This window comes from Spea bombifrons, chromosome 4, assembly GCF_027358695.1.
Source record: "Spea bombifrons isolate aSpeBom1 chromosome 4, aSpeBom1.2.pri, whole genome shotgun sequence".
In the NCBI taxonomy this organism is placed as follows: domain Eukaryota; kingdom Metazoa; phylum Chordata; class Amphibia; order Anura; family Pelobatidae; genus Spea; species Spea bombifrons.
This window is the reverse complement of record NC_071090.1, coordinates 79,839,839-79,860,398: the sequence shown is the minus strand read 5'-3', so window position 1 is coordinate 79,860,398 and position 20,560 is coordinate 79,839,839. Positions and strand designations below refer to the sequence as shown.

Genomic DNA, 20,560 nt, shown 5'->3' with positions numbered 1-20,560 from the left:
TTACATTTCCATCTTCACTGATTTGCTTTAGGGTAGTGTATTCTACGTGTAATATTTTCTTTAACATTTGAAAAATAGCTCGCTCGACTTTATCTATACTGCAAAAGCTCAATGTTGATCAAACATTTGTTTGCACACTGTAAAAAAATAACCCACATCAGCAATATGAATACTTACTACATATATATGTATGTATGTATGTAGGTATGTATGTATGTATGTATGTACACAGACATGTCTGTAACATATTATTCTCTCACTTTCATTGAGGGTAGGAAACAAAAAAAATGTAAAAAAAAAAAATTACACCAGTGGAAAAGGTGCATAGACTTATAGCATACTTATGTAGGGAAAAAATACAGGCAAACAAATTACTTTAAGAGGATGCTATGATCATTCCGCACATCGCATAGTAGAAGATGATATGACACACTGTTTACGCTTAACTCTTTTTAAAATAATCCCCCTCCATATTTTTGTGGCAACCCCCCCCCCCCGAACGGAGATCTTTCCAGCTCTAAATCAGCCTAACTGGCTGGTACAGTTTTGATAGAAATACTAATGTAACTATATCCTATATCCAGTCATTAGGCTGAACAAGGCTCGCTTAGGAAGAATTAGCATTTGTTCTCTTTGCTGGAAAGATAGTTTATATCTTTGCTGCCGTAATAGATATATCTTTTATTTTTTTTTTAAAGTCATGTTAGCACACGATTCCATTATTCAGTGCATTAAAAGGGAATGCCCAAATTGTTCTTGGGTATCATTTGCAGATCACGTTTGTCCACGGTCTTCCACCATTTTATCTGTGCTACTTTCTTTAGTGTCTTCAGCAACTTCACTATTTGAACATGCCTGTGTTCCCTTCTGCAGTATTTCTGTAGCCTCATGCTCTAGAACTTCTGAAGGCGTTAAAGGCTCCAGATGAACACTGCTTTGTTCGCTGATATCAGAGTTAACAGACTCCGGCTCATTTCTTCTCCTTAAAAACTGTTCAAAGCTCACGCTGTCATCACTAACAAGGCTTAAATCCTTATAATCCTCCATTTGTTCAAGGCATGGTGTACTGTGCCCGGAGTTGTCAGTGACAGGTGCATTTCCTGGGGTTTGACCCAACTTGTCCTCTTTGCAAGCTACTTCATCCTGTCCAGTACTGCACTCATCCTCTTCATCCACATCTATCAATTCTTCTTTTCCAACATCTGTAAAGCAGTTGTCAGGACTTATTTTATCAGAGTCACTTGCTTGCTCCACAGACGTAATCAGTCTGTTTTGTAAGTATCCGCTGTTTTTATTTTTCTTGGCCTCATTATTCCCACTAGTATTGCTTGGTGTTTTTATTTTCTCAGTTGATCTATTTTCCTCTATACTAAGATGGAAAAAGGAAGAACAAATAAGTAATAAAAGATGCAAAACATTCTCAGAAAAAAACCCTTAACAGCACAAGTCTGACCTGGACTGGCCTTAGTGCACACAACTTGGATGCTTATGTTTCCACTCCACAAAGCATGTCAAGACTTCTATGAAATAGTACATATGTTTAAAAAAATCTAAAAAGCTATGAGCCAAGCAACTACTGACAGCAAACAAATCGGCAACATAATAAAGTTAGAAAAAAAAACTATATTGAATTTACCTTTTACTTGTTATTTTTGACTCGCATGTTCCAGATTTGTTCTGTAAGAAACAATTCCAATCGAAAAAACAAATGTAAGTTTTGTGAGGTTCTTCTAATTTAGACAAATTATTAGTTGAACTCTTTAGTGTACTAAGCAAATAAACCAATCTGTCATTTTCTGTCCTCTGAAGGTTTAATCACATAAAACACAGAGTATTTCTGTTTACATGGCAATAGCCTATCAGTGCCTGCTTTTGTGTGAAATGACATGTACACCAGGCAGAACATACAAATGAGACAAGTTGTCACAAGATTAAGGGATTATTTGGGGGGAAGGGTGAAACATTCATCAGTAGTAGATATTCGGTTTCTAATGCTGAGTTTAGCAGAATAGGTGGAACAGCACCTTTAACAATTCAGTCCTATGGGGGCAGTAAAGCTGACCTAGAAATGAGGTGATGAAATGCATTTTCCCCCCATAAACACCTAAAGCTATCGACATATTGGAGAGAGTTCAGGGGAGGGATAATAAAAAGGTGAATGGTTTGCAGGATAAAATTATCAGGAAAGGCTAGGGAGCCCAAAATCCATTGCTTATGAGGAAAGAAGAGAGAGGATAGATGTGACAGAAACATTTAATTACTTAAAGAGATTTAACAAAGTACAGGAGGGAAGATTATGCAGAGGAGACATTCAGCTAGAACAAGAGGCCACAGTCTAAAACTGGAGGGTCAATTTTACTTTAACTAAGAGGGTAGTAGATAAATGGATCCGCCTCCAATCACTAGCAGAAGAATGGTCTGAAGAAAAAGAGTATCTAATGTTGTACAAAGACATTTCCACAATTCACTGGGCATGCCTTACCTGACATTTTTGCATTTGGCCTATTGGCGATTCATATCTTGACCTACAGGGAAACATAACTTAGTACAAAGACTCACTTTCTAAACAGAAAGGAACGTTATAGTACGACAGAGCACAAGTACAACAATATACCACAAAAAAAAAATGCATCCACGTGTTAAAAGGGAAGTCCAAGTTTATTCACTGGCACTGATTTACAAACTCTGTTACAACGATTTTACTATAGATTGTAAGCTCTTGAGCAGGGCCCTTCTCACCTGTTGTCTCTGTAAGTGAATTTGTTATGTTACATACTACTTGTTATGCCCTGTCCACCCGTTGTACAGCGCTACAGAATTTGATGGCGTCATATAAAACAAATAATAATATTAGTATATACACTGTACCAAACACTACACTTAAAGAAAAGATATATGTTTTTGGGACTTCCCCTTTAAAACACAAATTTTTACAATGCAAACTTAAACTCAGGGTAACAATTTGATTCCTGCAATGATGAAACTAATGAAACTGAGCAACTGGAATTGGTATTAGTCACCCAGGAAAAAGCAAAAAAGGTTTAGATGTAATGTAGGGAGGTTTTACTTTAATTAGCGGGTGGTAGATAAATAGAACAGCCTTACAGCAGAAGTAGTAGATGCTAATACGGTGAGGGAATTTAAACATGCATGCCAGGCAAACTTCGCCCCTAAACTTTTGCTGACAGTCAGCTTTAATACTGTTTATATTGATAAATAATATTAAACCCATGCTTGACTCCTAAATACAAATGAAGCCTCTGACCTTGCTTTTACATTGTCTGCATGCATACTATGTACAAACAAAATCTGCAATTTTCTAACTAAAAAAAAGAGGTTTAGAGGTGAATATGCACAGCCGGAAACTGCTCACTCACCTGAGAATAAGAAAATCAAACAATAAATTAATTCTATATAAGTGAAAGCCCATAAGTAAAGCTCTTAAGCTTTAGTGATATCTTCCATGGAACGCATTACCTTATACATATTTAACACACATACACACTGTTGAAACTACTCCTTTGTTTACCAGATTTTCATTCAATAGTCAGTAAATTATTTAAATACATGGACATTCTCCATTAATTACTTGGTTTATCTCCATATCACCAAGATTGATTTTTTCCATTTTAGTTAGGGAAACATTGCTGAGAGATAACAATAGTGCCCAAATTCTGCCATTGTTGTAAAGCCATCAGGTTTAGAATTCATCCAATCTTCTTTTTTAGGCAGTACTAAGTCTTTTTCAATGTGCTGAGGTTTGTTGTTACTATCTACCACACCTGACTTAGGATGTTATTAATTACAAAATAAATGATTCATGAAAATATGCTCTTTCAGGGCAATTAGCTTACTGGGTCAATATGCTTTGCTGGGCTTTTTTCCCCCAAAATGTACTTAAACATATTTAAAGTGTGGTGCTATAACTAAAAGAATCCTCTTCACTAACACGCCTTTGTTTTGGTTTTTTACTTATCCCTGAGACATTAGGAAACAAGAATGGCCCTAAGTTACAGTTGCCACACTCATCACAAGAAAAGCCCCCAGGTAATCAGGCAGGCTCACTCCCTTTTGGGCAATTCACCTGTGCATACTCCAGATGATAACAGACATAATCGAGTCAATCCCAGCAGTCAATGACAGTTAATCCCTGCCGGTGCATGGGAGACCAGGCTGATAAAGCGGCAGTCTGGCCTCCCCTCTGCTAGTAAATCAAATTTTTATTACCGTTTTTCCCAGGAATAAACAGAATAATAGGAGAGAGAAAAGAAAAAAGGAGGGTGTTTACAAGACTTGATGCAGAATACTTGCAGTGGCCTAAAAAGAGAGATTGAATGTGACAGCGCTAAAAGTACTTTGTCATTCAGGGGATTTAGATGCCCAGACCTCTGTTCAGGACTTATTTTCCCCAATGATGTCATTGTTAAGATTTGAAGGCGTTGGTAGGGGACTTTTTATAGTGTTTTTTAATTTTCATGGAAAATGATGGATTCAATTGATGAATAGAGTTTTTAAAAAGGAAGCCGTACTTGCCCTGAAAAAGTTATTATTTGTGTGGGTACACTAAATGAAACATATGTTCTTGTTTATTACTTAGTTCGCACAGCTCGTTTGTCAAACCCATGTATGGAAGCACCGACTCCACTCACTTGTCACCAGTAGAACACTCAACTCACTAGAATTTGGGCTAGAAGGGATTAAAACCGTTAACCAATGCTGAGGAATTTCTCAGCTTCACAAAATGTTTATAGCGTTTAATAAAATTCCTTGTCCTGAAGTTATGTTCTTCCCATCCCAAATGCAGCCTAAACCAAGCAACCAGGGTAGGGATAACATAATGGCAGTTATGGTGCAAAGGATTTGCTTTGTAAACTGAAACAAATAAAAGTGTTGTTTGAGAAACAAAACATGGGAAACATATTATACAAATTAAGCACTAACCTACACACTACTAGTTATCAAGTGATTAGAAGCCAATTAACTTGGGAGAACGGTTAAGGGCAGTAAATAAAAAGCTAAACTTACTTAGATATGTCTCCTTCAAGAGTTGAGGAAAATATGGAAACTGAGATCAAAAGAAAAAAAAAAACAAATGAATTTACTTTAAAAAAAAATATCAATGTATACACAATATACAATGGCAAAATTAACAATGATAGATGAAAAAAAATGCTATGTAAACACAAGGCAGCTCTGTTCTTACCAGACTCCGTAATAACTTGACATGAATGAGTGGGACTATCACCCAAATGTTTGGCCATGTCATCTAAACCAGAAACATCAGTCAGGAAATCACAGTTGCGGCACACCAGGGTAGTACGCCTAGTAAAATATCAACAGAGATATTTGTTAGACTGTGTACTTCAGAAACCAGAAGTCAAAACGAAAAAAACAAAAAAAAAAAAAAAAAAAAAAAAAATCACATTTTATATCTAGTGTGAAAGTATATTACATAATTCGTATATCACGAATTCTGTGGTTTTGCCAATTATGGTAATTAGCAAATAAGCTATTTGTAACAAATACCAAACAATGAAATCACAAATTCAGGTCCAGGTTATAATTGTAAGGCCCTATTGTGAAGTGGTACATGGGCTGCTGCAATAGGACAGAATACACTACTGATTAAGGTACTGCAGACTCAACACACAAAATATATTACCTTCTGTCCTTCTGCGCCTTTTTAGAAGTCTTATACCGTTTATGACCATTTCTACCATGAAAGCTGGAAAACAAAATCCATATTGTTATGCTGGAGCAGTCTAGGATCCTTATGATATTAAAAGAAGCCAACAACTGCAGTTTGCAGAAAATACAGGGGGAATGGACAAAAGTGCTTCTTTTGCAAAGTTTGAAAAGGTGCCTTAGCACCACAGTAGCCAATGGAATGTTCTAATTAGCAAGAACTTGCCCATGGTTCCCGTGAACTGTGCAAGGCACTGGTGTAACAGGTCTTCTTTCAGTGCTCTAACAGTAAGGAACTCGTACAAGATAAAAATTGCACATATAGATCCAAGTGGCCACGAGTATCTGCAAACACAAACTGAGTGAACCAACCATGTGTGTGCGCAGACAGAGCTGGATGGACAGAGAAGCATCTAAGCAACGGCAAACGTTCTGGCTGCTATTTATAAATTCCAGGTGCAACTTGGTCAAAAGAAACCTATACAACCCTTTTTCCCCTCCAAGTCTAGCAGCACTGCTACTAGCGTTCATAGTGAGGGGCGACTGGTATTATATCGATCTGCTTTGAAAAAAAAGAAAGGAAAGAAAGGAAAGAAGGGTTTACTCACCTTACCACGTGATTTGCGTAGGCTTTAGTACAGCTTGTGCTGAACTTGCATTTACTGCAGTGTACATATGCATGGAAATGACTTTCAAAGTCTCTCACCGCCTGCTGGCATTCAACGCACTTATGGAGTCCAGAGACTGAACTAATGGGAAAATACACATTCGCTGCATGTTAGCGGTGGTACACAGAAAATATTCCCGCTCTCACGTGTATGTACTACCTTTCCCCAGCGTTAAAACATTTTTTATATGTTATTAATATCGGTTTCCCTCTGACTGGGAAAATATAACTTGTTTCACAGGTACCCTTTGGATTAATGACAAGCACAATTACAATGTAATGACAAAAGCATATACAGACATGCAAATAAGCTTTATTTTAGATACGACTCAAGATTACATTGTTGCGGAGTCAAAAATTGATTTTAATGCACCAAAAAGAGGGCAAGCGAAAAAAAAACCTGAAAAAGAACCTGGCTCACCCACCTGGACTCACTGACCAGATACAAAGGACCTTGAAAGTACCCTTCTGGACGCAAAAACAGTGGAGAAATTTAGCAGCCCTGTACCCAGAAATGGGCTCAATCATGAGCCACTGACACAGCGAACATTTACCCAGGATTTCACAAGTATCCTTCTGGACCCAAAAATAGTGCAGGATACATCTAGAAGGTCTGAACCACCAAGGAAGGAAAGAAGATCTTACCTTAGTTTTCGCAATCCATTATTGGTTGTTTTGACTCTTTTTGTGGTGGTTTGGGTCACTGATTTCTTTGGAGCAGGCGGTGGTGGCTGTGGTTGTGGCGGTGGTTTGGGTTTTGGGTGATGCACAGCTGACTTTGATGCAGAACTCAGAAAGGTTTTAGTGTTGGTAGTCTTGCCTTTAGAAGGTATCTGGATCGGAGAGGTGTTTGGACTTGTGCAAACTGCAGCTGTAGGACAGGATGTGGAGTTTAGGGATCCAACAGATGCACGAATTGTAACCTGAATCAAGTAAACATTATAAAGAAAACAAATTATATATATGTATATATCTCCTACATTAATATTAGTAATTTGAGAAAATGGAATACTTTTTGCCTGAAGTAGTTTCAAAAATCTCTAGGAATATCATTAAACACTGTACAGCTGGCCTCTCTGGTGTGTATTGCAAGTTATTAAGATTCTTCTGCACCAACGTGCCTTCTTTTCCAAAATTACATTTCTCAGTACTTCTTTCTGACATCACTGGCAGACGTGGGAAAGGCCTAATAGAGCCAATAAATGCTTTCTAGTTTCGTTAACAACTTGCATACCCGTGAATCGGAACTTTTAATCATTACAAGAGAGCAGTAATTTCGTAGTAGAGAGTCTGACCTTCTTGTATTTATTTACCTTTGTCCCAGGAGGTAGACCCAGTAACTGTTTTGGCTTCTTGAATGTCCTGTGATGCTGTGTTTTATGATCCATTTTTTCTTTGCAACTCAGAAACTGGAGTCTGCACTTAGCACATCTATATACACCTTTATTCTAGATTAAAATAAGAATATAGATCATGAATCACCTATTAACTTGATAAATACAAAACATTCACAAGAGTTACATATAATTACCATAAAAAATCTTATTACATTTATCTTAGATACAAACTACAGTTATCATTAATATAAGCTCCTGCTCATGTTGTTTTCGTAGTTAAATTTATGTTCATTATTACCAAACCAAAAGAAAGTTACCGTACCTGATGCTTCATATAATGTTGCATATATGGCGTTGCTGATTTGATAACCTTGAGACAGAACGGGCAGAGCATATTTTTCGTATTTTCATGGGCACTTCTGAAATGCCTGTCCACGTCTATGAAGGTGGAAGACCTGTAATTGCATACCTACCAATAAAACAATTACAATATTTCTTTAATAGGCTGATTGACTCATTGACGCAGAAGTATTAAAATACATTTTATAACACAATCACTCCATGTTCCTCTCTACTGATGTCCGAGAGCACCCAGAGACAAACATAAAACTATACATAACATACGGAGGCTTCATTTACCTGGCACACATAGGGCATTTCTCCAGGCTTGTGATTGTCTTTCATATGCTGCAAAAGGACCTGCTCAGACTCAAAAGATAATTCACATATCTTGCAAATGGCTAGAGGAGGGAATATTAAAAAAAATGTTTTAGTCATACATCGTTACTATCCAGCTCTAATGGATCCAAATTTAAAATAACCAATGATTGTGAACAAAGTGTGTGAAACACTTACTATGGACACATTAGGAAGCAAAAGAGCAATGCATTTGCTTGTATAAAGTCAATAATATATGATATAGTCAATAAACCAGGAGTCTGCTAGAGATTTGATTACTACTACTAGTAACGTACTTGCTGGCTGAAGGACCAATCCCAATGAGTTTATTTTCTATAGCAATGTTAATAACAGAGGTTTTAACTTAATAGCCATGGGTGGAAAAACACATGAAATACTCCTGCAGGGCTTTCATTTTTAATTCTATACAAAACACATGCTAACAGTAACATTTAAAGTATGACATAACAAACTACCCAAAAACCCAGTATATAGTCGTATCATAGTGCAAAACGACAGTGAATTGTAGAAACCTTAACAAATGCACCATATTCCAGAGCAGATTCAGCAATGTGCCCTTAACAGGCCTTATTCATGACATTATCTTACTTGTGGATTCATAAAGTGTATGCGAGGTCTCGATATGGCACTGCAGCTGGAACGGTGTGGGAAACTGTCGATAACAGTGGTGGCAGGTGGTGTGGTTTTCCCAACTTTCACTGCTCTGCTTCTCAAGCTCTAAATGATGCTTCATGTGGTTCATGAACCTACCAGTGATAAAGGAAAACAGGTGCAGAACATGTCAGAAACGTTAAACTTTAATAATCAATAATAATAAAAAAAGTTTAATTTGGTTTTATATAAAAACTAAGTTTAACGGAACTGGGCCGATCAAGCATTCTCTTTTTGGCAGCTGACATAGGGCTGTTTTTCAGGATATCTGTAAGCCTTCCAACATTTCTCCACTTCTCTGCCACCCATTGGTGAAGAAATTATTTCCATGCTGCATCTAAGCCTATAACCTATAGTATTTGACACATATGGCTTTAGGCAGTTACACTTTTAGTACTACATCCACATTACTCTTCACCAGTCCATCCAACATAAGCAGAGTTTTGGTTAGGATTATTAACATGACAAAGTAGATTAAATTGCATTAAAAAATTAACCAGCACATTGTTAATCAAAAACGACTTTTCAGGATATAAAAGAGTGAATTCAATATGGTAAATTCAAAACTAGATAGAAAATAGAAAGTTGGCTTAAATGATAGGCAAGGGATATTACCAACAAATGAATATTTGGGAAAAACAAAACCAATGTTTTTTGGGTTTTTTTTCTTCTTTTTTCTGAGTGCCACTTAATAAGGAAACGTTAAACTATTCCAAAAGATACATGATGCCACTCCAGGGCACTTTTCCATCTTGTGAATGTGTAGCTAAATGGGGAACACACAACAAAATACAAGGCTTTTGTTCTACACAATTCCAAACTTACACGGTTTCTTAAACCATACACACAAATCATCATAGCAATTTTCAAGTCAAATTTAAAAGTCTCCAGCGTTACTTTTCACTCAATAAGTGTAATTTGGTTAGGACAAAAAAAACATCAAAGGAAAGACTGCAAAAGACAGACAAAAACTTTTGTAAGTCTTAACTATGTACATTAGTTCCCTGCTGTTCTTAAGACACATTGCCTGAGCTTCAACCTGCATCTTTTCTTCTAAGTGTATGTAATAGTGATTTTAATACCCGCAATTACAAGAGCCTTTTGTTTTTGTTAATGATATGAGCCGGCGCAAGTCTGTGCAATTCAACTTGCAGACTGTGCCCCTTTGAAGGCACAGGCCATTTTTCAGTTTTACAAGCTGCTTCTTCAGCTTTTCTTCACAAGTTCTTATGAGGAGGGACTTTGACCTTTGCTGCCAGGCAGAGGTTCTTAAACAAAGCGGTCTCCATACCGAAAATGCTTACAATGACCCTTTTGCTGTATTACTTCCAAGATAAGTCGATCAAAAAAAACACACAATCAAAACACAAGTCCTTACAACACATACATATCCCACGGTTACTCATTTGCTCCCTGAGAGAAATTGCTGTGTATATCATTAATCTAAGCAAAAAACCATAGTACAGCTGAGTAGGCTTTGCTCTTACACATGCCTAAAATTGATACCTTAAACAATTATGGTCATGGTATGTTCCAATGTAAATTGACTCAACTGGTATTAATGTCACAAAACTCTCCCACATTGACAATACCATGGTTATGGGAGTTTGCAAGACACTTGAACATTTCAACTGACAAAACCTGTTTATTTACTGGCAAGAAGGTTGAGTTGGCCATGCAAAATTTCCCACATTAAACAATGCATTATGCAGGGTCAAACCAGCCCTTCAAAAGGTGATATTCTCTCTGGTTGGTATGTTCTACTCACAATTTCGCCAAAATATACAGATTCATTCATACAGCATGAAGTAAAAAGGTAATACAAATTCTCAAATTAAGTGGTTTTGAATAATGAGCAAAGAACATTTAGCCCACTAGTTCAATGTTTGTGGGGTATGTTCAATCATGTACTGGGCCATAGGCTAAGATAGTATAACTGTACGGACATATGCCTTCTTATTTCTTTCATACACTCTGTATTACCATCTGTCCATCATAAAAAGTCTGTTAAACCGGAGAATTGATTACACCAAAAAAAAAAACAAAAAAAAAAACTTCAGTTCCCATAAGATTATGCTTCATTCAAGAAACACATTGAATTTCTCTCTCTCTCATGGTCAGTCATTTTAATGATTAAAATAAATATTCAAAAAATGGCAAATCTATTAAAATCTAAACCCTGAATATGAGTATTTATACAAGGGACTGCGTTTTTAATATGCTGGATCATGCTATCCAAAAATGCTTACGCACCTTATATTGTTCTTAAGAATTTTATGGCAGCTGAAGCATTTGAATGTTGTGTGAGTCTTCTGCTCTTGCTGTGCCAGTTGTATGTCTCCAGTATGCCTTCCATAATAGAAGTCACTCACAAACATTATGAGCTTCCCTTTATCTGCTTCTTCTGTTTGACCTTGAGAGCTTGTGATTTCTGTGCTTGTTACACCAAGGAAAAAATGATGCATCTTGTCTGGACAACAGTACTAAGGAGGCAAATATAATTAAATGTCATAATGAATTCACTAAAGGCGAATCCATGAAAAATACAAACAATTCAAGAAAATACTGAAATGTGATGAACGCGAGAAGCCTGGTGGCACTACATTTAGAAGAGCGGCATGTTTTTCATGGGACTCAAATGGATTTTCTTCGCACACATTAAAATTATACAGCACGTAGTTTTCAACAGTTACGATACATTGATAATTAGAGCCACAATGTTTTTAACCCCTTAATGACAAAGCCCGTACATATATACGGGCTCAAAATGCATTGTTTTCAATGGGTTTAGGGACCGCCCATTGTCCTTAAGGGGTTAAAAGTCAAGCTACATGCAGAAGAGTCTTAAGTATATCCTGGAGCGTTTTACACAAATTTATAAACATATATATACTGGTAAAAACACAAGCTTTCATTGCATAGAAAATAGTCTTTTACCTTCATATGCCTCTTCATAGGTTCCAAAAGGTTGAAATGTATATTGCACTTTGGACATGCTCTTGGGAACGGCGCACCATTTTTCGTTGGAGTCGTTCCTGAAGTAGTAGTACTTATAACTGTCAAAGATAGGTGTGCATTCCATTAAAGGGGCCAAATATAGCACAAAAGTTTATTTATGCCGTGTATTCACACGTCTAGTTCCCCATCACAGATATTTATGTTAATATCAATTATTTCAAGTGTAATTTTATGTATCTGTAAATAGTTACACATTCACGTCGGATCAATAGGTTATTAGTGAAACCGTAAAGTTCCATTTACAAAAAGACAGTTGTATCAGGAGATTTACTGCCATAGATAATAACCTGATATCACAAGTGTCTTGACATATATGTCCAAATAAATTTGGACTAAACATCAGATGGAAACTAAAGTAGCATTTGCATGTGCAGGGAGTTAGCTCTGAGAAACTATTTTTCAGCGGCAAAAAAAAAAAAAAAAAAAAAAAAAAAAAAAAGGAAATTTTTCCCAGTTTAAATTACCTTTTACGGGTGAAACTTGTGGTGGGGTTGTTTTAAGAGATGATGTTGCAGCAGCAGTAGTACGATTTTCAGGACCATTTTCACTAGTTTTTGGCTTTTTCGGTGAAATGCTGGTAACCTCAACAGGGGATGGACGTTTCTCAATTAGTGCCCCATCGTTCCATATTGAACTTGCTTAAGGGAAAATAATGAAAATAATATGTACCGATTTAGAATACTACAAAAAAGTGTTTGAGGGTGCAGGGAGAGACTGTTACTGTACCTGAAGGGCTTTGCCCGTGGGTTGCTTGCTGGGTTTTCTGTGAATTGAGTAAAGGCTGATGTACTTGCCCTAAGCTGAGACTGTTCTGGGCTGGAGCAGTAGGCCTATATATGGCTGCTAGAGCTGTCCTTGCTGGTGCCAAAAGCGGACGGATTTGGGCAAGAGGTTGAAGTGGTCGAGCCTGTGGGGCATTACTGCCTGCAAAGTAAACCAAAATACCACAGGTTTTCATTAAAATAAAAAAAAATTAAAAAAAGGCATCAAACTACTACAGAGACACCAATGTCAAACAACACAGGGCTAAAAGCTTCTTTGTATGATGGTTTTCTATGCTTACACATTTAATCTCTTCAGGAAGAGTAAGGAGGAGAAGGCAGCCATTAAAGCAAATATATATTTTATAAACGCTTATTTTAATGCTAATTGAGTTACCAATAAAAATCATTGGTAAAACATATAAAATAACAACTACATGGAGAGAGAAAGTATGGCACAAAGTATCCCCTGCCCCCATATAATCTCTTCAACAAAGAGATGTCCAGGCTAAAAACTCAAGAAGTAAATAAAATTGATTTAGAAATAAAACATGGTGCATTGCTGAAAGATTGTTACATTTTCACAAACCTGTTGTTGTGAGAGTTTGCACACCCTGGTATTGAGCTACAGTGCTGTTTGGCCGCAAACCATACATTACATTTGGGGAATTATTTGAAGAAACTTGGGGGGAGTTCACAATATAACCCTGTAAAAAAAATGTAAAAACAAATTAAAATCTGGCATATTTGTTTTGTGGTTTACACAAGCCTAACAAAATGCACTCAACATGCACCCATCAGGCTTAATTCAATAGACCTATTTATGTTTATTTTCTTCCCAAACTTTACTAACCATGTAACACACTGCCCATGAAAATTCATAATTTACTCAGGAAGGGATGCTGAACAAATATATTTTACTTTTATTGTATTTCTCTATGTCATCTACATTTGACAGGGGTGTAGACACAAAATTAAGGGAGAGGATATGATAAAAAAAAATATAAATGATAATATCCACACAGAAAGCCTTATTTACTCAATGCTCTCACCCGTCCACGCCTACACCCATTCTTTTCAGCTGCACATAGAGGAGATGCTGACTGATATCTCACAGTGAGATACTGCGCACTGACCCAAAGCTTAGCATAGGCCTAGCTCTGGTTTTTGTAAATTTGGCTTTTACAAATTATGCCATGAGCCATAGCACAAGGCCAAGTAGCGTTCACAGGACTAACGGTGGTCTAAAACATGCACACCTTCCTCAAAACACTGTAGGATAATACATGTATTCAGAAAATGCTGTAGAGACCCTACACTGGGAATCAGCAGATATTGGTGAACAGGAACGGTGTGAGATGCCTCCAAAAACCTCTGCCATGGACCAAAGAGATGGCAGGCTGCTTAATAATAACAACAAAACTTGGCACTAGGGAACAAAGTATGAATCGCGAGCCAGCTGATTTCTTGACGTCGCTTTCATATACTAGGAACAAAGCAGGCATGATGGACAGCAATATGCAAATTTTCAGTACTAGTCAGATTTGACAAAAAAGCATTTGACAAAATAAGTATTCGTAATTTAATAACCACGTAACGTTTATATTATAAGGTAAATGGCAGCATGTTAGCAAAGGAGTCATACAACAAATACTAAAATATTGCTTATAATAAATTTGAGAATTTACAAACAAAACTTGCGTTTTCACAAATATAAAAGTAGCATATTTAAATTTAACAAAGTCCATAACTAAAACCACACATATAGAACCAAACAAATGATAATAAATATACAGTAAATTAAATAATGCCACACAAGCAGAGTATTTCGGATGTTAATGACCAAAACATGCACTGAAACAGCAAACTAGTGAGCATGTATCTTACTACAGCATTCTCTGCCGTTCTGAGGATATAACGTTTGTCGTCACAGCACAGCAACATGTTCTTTAACCAAACGTGGATCATATGTATAAAGTACCGTAATTCTGACACCGTCACAAGGAGCATTTAGCTCACTACTATGGTGATTGCTCCTAAATTAACTTTGTCCAGAACTTATTTTTATAAAAATGGACCATTGTGCTTTATCTCTGCATCTTTCGGCAAGTATCAAAAGAAGGAAATGGTATAGGGACGCTCCAGCCATCATATAAACTTTAATTCATACGATAGTTAAGTGATCCCTTTAAATGTACATGGCATCCCGCTTGCAAATGTATGCTCCTATTCCTGCCCCCACCTAGTTGTGATATAATAACCACCAGTCATCTCCAGTGCTGGCTCAGCTAACATTGCTGGGGGTTTATTGAGACCCCCATGTGCATGCACAGAGCGCTAAAAACACCACTTGTTTTAGAGGTTCGGTTAGGTATGACCTTACTAAGAATATTTAAGAAACCTTTGTGACATATTGATTTCGATATACATAACAAAGACATCTAGAGAAGAAAAAATTATTTTATTTACAAAATTACACATTTTTAGCGGTTTCTATAATATGTAAAATATATAAAAAAAAGCATGATACGTCTGCGGTTGTTTCACAGAAGCATAATGTTTAACAAATTTTGCCTCAGGTCTTGTTTCGGCATGAACAGACTACTTTGAAGCTTATTCTCAATCTCTCACCAACAGTAAAGAAATTAATAGAACATTCTGATCGTATCCTCATCAGTTTTATGGCAAAACAAGAAAAAAAAACATAAAATTACAAGGTTCCCAAGAACAGAATAAACAAATTGTTCAGTCGAGAACTATGGACTTCAATGAAAGGTGAGACACGGGGGGGGTTACTTACCTGATTTAATAACACCGGCTGTGCTGTTATCGTGGCAACTGGTCGCAAGGCGGGCTGTGCCACCGCAGGAAAGGTAACAGTTCTAGATGCTGGCTGAGAGTTGGAAGCAACGGTAATAGGTCGGCAAGCAGGCTGCAGTATTGCTGGATTTGCCCTTGGTGGTTGATGAGCTGGTAGACATCCAGTAAGAGGTCTCCTTATGGGCTCAGGTGAGCAAACAGGCCTAAGCAGTGGCTGGACTACGGGAGATATGGTTGGCGGTCTGGTTACTGGCTGGTAGATTGATGTAACTGGCTGAGTACCAGTATTTGCCACAGGGGTCCTGAAGTGGTTACCAGGCGATGGAAATGAAGCTGCAGTACCTGTATTTATATGAAATGAAAGAAGTTGATAAGTCAATTTTTTTGTTGATCTTAACCAGACTTCTGGGTTACAACTCCATCTGCTACACAGATATCTTATAAACAGTGTCCAGAGATGGATATAAATTATAGAGAGTGATGGAGGGCTACGTGATATACAGATGTAGTTTGACCAAATGCTGAATATTTATACTAAGATAATGTAAAGCATTAACAGTATGTATCTGCTGGGTCTGTATGGATTGCTTGTTTTACTGTATGTATAAACATTTTTATCTAATAAAAGATTATTACCTCTTATAGGCGTTCCATTCTCAATACGTGGAAACGAACCTTGTGGTGGTCCAGTTTTATTATCTGTTAAAATGATGAACACAATTTAAGGAAAGGGATCATAAAAAACTAAAGTATGCATTTTTTAATCATGTAAAATATATGCCATTTGTAATGTTTAATGTTGTCGTCTGGAAATGGCAAATAACCTATCAGTGCCTATCATAACTGAAGTGGATATAGAATTAATGTCCGTTTAAATGGAACACCACTTTCAGTATACAATTAGCGGTTCCTCTTCCTTGGCTTACTAAAATGAATAAATAGTTAAGCATTGAGGACATAATAGAGAGAAGGAAATCTGTAAATTGAATTTTAATGTCCTATAATACAGAGGTTTAGCTTACCCTAAAGCCTTTTACCAATTCGACAATAACCATATTATATATTGATTAGCATTTTTAAGGAAATAAAAGGTAGACCCAAGTAATTTTCTTCACATGCCAAGTTCAAATGAAGAACCTCTTACTTGTGTTGATCTGCTTAGAGCCGCTAATCTCGCGAACAAAAATTGGCTCATCGTCGTCATCATCATCATCATCATCCTCAACTTCTTTTATTCTTTGCTGCCACGGTTCCAGTTCTTCCTCCTCACACTCCATTAATAGTTCAGCCATTTCACACTACATAGAATAAAACACCATTGCATCAATTCTGTCTATTTATGAACATGTCCTAAGAATATTGTTTGATTATTCCAAAAAAAATCAACATAATTATAATATATGTTTCATCAGTGTAAGGAAATTGTATAGATATTCCTCAGCAACATTTTTGTTGTGAAACATACTAAAAATGATATCTCTGTTGTGCCGCACACCAACATTGTATGATAATTTAACTCCCTGATATCATGTATATTGTGTGATGCTGTAAATCACCAATACTGTATTTATACACAAAACATTTGGTCTTTACTTCAGGGTACCATTATATTTATATTAAAAGCATATAATGGTGGGTAGGGGTCCGTGATCGGGTAGAGTTCGCACAATATGACAGCTTTGCTACTATTTGACTCTAAGGCAGAGGAGTCCCTCGCAAACCTGGAATCTGACATACTTGAAGCCAAAGGCATTAGGATTTTTTATTGTTCATTCAACTCGCAGGTGATGCAAAGCCAGCAAGCCTGTCCTAAATGAAATCCCTATTAATTTTGACAAGAGCCCAGGAGTTAAAGATAAACTGCCTCCGCGTCACAGCTTTCCTATAACCAAACACATTATTCTATGTCTCATGCTTTTTGGTGGCAATCTACATAAATGGTTAGAGATATTTTGTATGCGAGAATATAAAACACATACATATACTGCGTTAATATATATGACTATACATATAGTGATCTCCGTGAACAACATTTAGTGAAATTTAGTTAGGAGGACAAATTGGTGAACCAATAATAATCAGCTGGCAAGCAAAAAAGGGAAAAAGTGACTGCAGGCCGGCAGCTGATCTATTGAAAAAACAGCTTTTAAAATTGGTCTGATCGTTTTTTGCTTTTTTTTAACACGCAGGGATCAGACACAGCGATTTATTAGGCGATCCTTTAACAGAAAGGATCAAATAGTGCAGAGCGGACACAATCAGACACCAGCCCTGAAGTAAAGAGCATGGAAAGGGCATAAACGAAAGTAAGGTAAGTTAAGGGGCACGCGGGGTTCCTCTTAGTTTCTTAAGAGAAGGATGGTGCAAATTTTACTTTTCAGACAAGTTAAGATCGTTTAATAATTTTCTCAAGAGCAAAAAATGTTTTACTGTTACCTTAAACTAGGCATCTGTGAACAGATTAACTCTTATCCTGAACAAAAATATATAGGTTTCCCTAGGTAAAGCATAAGCTATTTATAAGGTTATCACCTAAAAAGATTAGCAAACCCTCATCTGAGCTCCCAGTGGGAAGAAGTGTGTTCTGGTCCTCCGCGCACAATAATTTACGTTTCTATGACAACAGCCTATCAGTGTCTATCAGTATCAAAAGATAATAAAAGGAATCCCTGAAAAATAGGAATGCCGCCGTGCTGCTGCTACATGGTGCAATGTGGCCACTGATTGGCTGCTTGAAGTAGATCCGTGGCAGTGCTTTAAACACATACATGCAAAACCTGGTGGTGAGGACATCACATGCATGAACATGTTTGTCTAAACACGTCTCCTACAAGGTATTTAGCTGCGGGAGTTAAAAGGAGCAAATGCATGTGGTGCAGATTCCGCAGAATCCCCCCTGCATTTGCAAGATGGATGACAAAAAGGGACCATACAGCCATCATATGCAAAAACTCCTTTATTTGTATTATAACTATGAGCATAGCTTCAAAAGCAGTGTCATTTCTGTTCAACAAGTTCTCACCCATTTGTTACAGCCGTATAGTGACATTGTGTGCGCTATCGGTTCATTCTACTAGACAAACACGCCAAGTTCTACCTTGTGGTAAACAATAGAATGACTCAGTGACCGGTGCCAAACAGTGTGGTGGTTGGGATTGATATGGAAAGTGGGTTTATTTTGAGAAGGTGGTACTTTCTCATTATTATTTTGAGATCTATTACTTTTAAAATGATTTTTTCCCCCCAATAAAGTTCTTTTTATAATAAGATGATGCTACATTACGCGAGTTTGAAAATACAATGCGACTACCTTTTGAAACAAAACCATCTATGGCAATGTATTCAAAGGTATTTCATAGCCAACTGGACAAAGGTGTTGATGTAGAGTAATAATTGAACCTTAAATTGTAGCGTGTAAATAATCCAATTGGGAAATAAGAAGGCATCATCTCGGTATTGGTGTTTTTGGCATTTTAAAGCAATCCAACCATCTAAAGCCAATGCACGTTCTCACAAGCGCCCGACACGCAGCGAATGTTAACCAGTCAACTTCAATCGCGTTGACTCATTGGCTTATTGGTTGCAGCCAACACCATGAAGTGGTGGGGCGGAACGCAAAAAAAATATACGTTTTTAACCTCTGTAAGCCTATTGAGAAAGATTGACACAAATGTGGAGTGATTATGCATGCACAAAACATGCCTTTCTGATGCAACACTTATAATAATATAGTCTTCACATATCAGCCCCACATCAGAACACAAACACTGAGATGCATTACTTTTGATGTGTCCCAGTTACTATGGCAACGTGCACTTCTCTCTTTAAGATCGCCGATTTGTTTGTTTTGGTTGGATTTCCCTTTGTAATGTTGGCCACATGAAGCCGATCCGTCACTGCCGAGTGGCTGAGGAGTGCGGAGGGTGGGGACTCGCGCATCCCCTACATTCCCCCTACAGGTCAGGTTTCGCAACAAAACACAAATTATTCTTATTATTTAGCGTGACAACGAAGCGCCGTGCAGGCGAGCACACGGCGCGGGCAGCGGGGATGCGGCTGCTAGCGGCCGGGTCACACTTCCTTTTGTACGGCAGCGCCAGACGCCGCCACTCTGACTAGAGCCGGCGGGGTAACCGCTGCGGCCGCCGTACCGCTCGCGTCAACTTAATTACAGGAAAGCCGTCCGTGTGACGCTTATTAGGCTTCCCTCCCACTACCAAACCACCGCCTGCTTGTTTAGGCAACACAAAGACGGGTAACAACACACACGGCCAACTAAAGATGGCGTACGGCACAGGCGAGGGACGGCGAACCATCTCTGGGCTATCTCTCCCCCGCCGCCGCCGCCACCTTCTCCTCCTCTTCCTCCAGCCTGGAAACTCCACCAGAGGCCAGGGAGGGGAGTCTGGTAGAGTAGGCGTTTGAGGTGGAGAGTCGGGGAGGTAAAAAAGCAGGCTTACCGTGTGAGGTATAGCAGTTACGAGGGCGGAATGGCTCGGCAGGGTTGGCAGAAAACGCGCCTGCGAGCAGCGCCGGGGCTGCTTAACGGGGAGTTCGCGTGAACTGGCTGCGGTGGCTGCTGGGTAATAGTAGGTCGGGCGAGGAGGCTTGTGTGCTGGAGGCGCGCAGGCCGTGGAGCATGTGCTGTCCTGCACCGGCACAGCGCCATTTGTGTGTAGGAGGCGCACTCAGACGTGCGAAGGAGTGCACAGTGCAGCCTCAGGATACCCGCCATATCCCCAAATCACCACCCGCTAATATTACCTCACCAGAACTTTGTATACTCTTCCATTGAAGGTATAAATGTCATGGAGTCACATTATTATTATATAACACATCAACCCACCTGATGGCAATGGAGTTCTTACTGTTAGGTGAATATGGGTTTACAGCCAAAAGGATGGAGAGTTCTATGGACTACA

General features: G+C 38.1%; 1 protein-coding gene across 1 annotated transcript; it reads right to left on the bottom strand.

Moving 5' to 3' along the window:
• Positions 1 to 685: 685 nt before the first annotated feature.
• On the bottom strand, positions 686 to 20,305 carry ZNF280D (zinc finger protein 280D). The gene is made up of 21 exons (XM_053463105.1): positions 20,099 to 20,305; positions 16,783 to 16,936; positions 16,275 to 16,337; positions 15,619 to 15,980; positions 13,408 to 13,525; positions 12,784 to 12,981; positions 12,522 to 12,695; positions 11,977 to 12,074; positions 11,293 to 11,522; positions 8,977 to 9,134; positions 8,329 to 8,429; positions 8,012 to 8,158; positions 7,666 to 7,800; positions 6,998 to 7,275; positions 6,294 to 6,434; positions 5,663 to 5,725; positions 5,204 to 5,322; positions 5,026 to 5,065; positions 2,483 to 2,525; positions 1,637 to 1,677; positions 686 to 1,369 (listed from the first exon to the last, which is right to left on the bottom strand). The coding sequence occupies exons 2-21, from the start codon at positions 16,928 to 16,930 to the stop codon at positions 775 to 777; spliced, it is 3,252 nt and encodes a 1,083-aa protein (XP_053319080.1). The 5' UTR covers positions 16,931 to 16,936; positions 20,099 to 20,305; the 3' UTR covers positions 686 to 774.
• Positions 20,306 to 20,560: the final 255 nt, after the last annotated feature.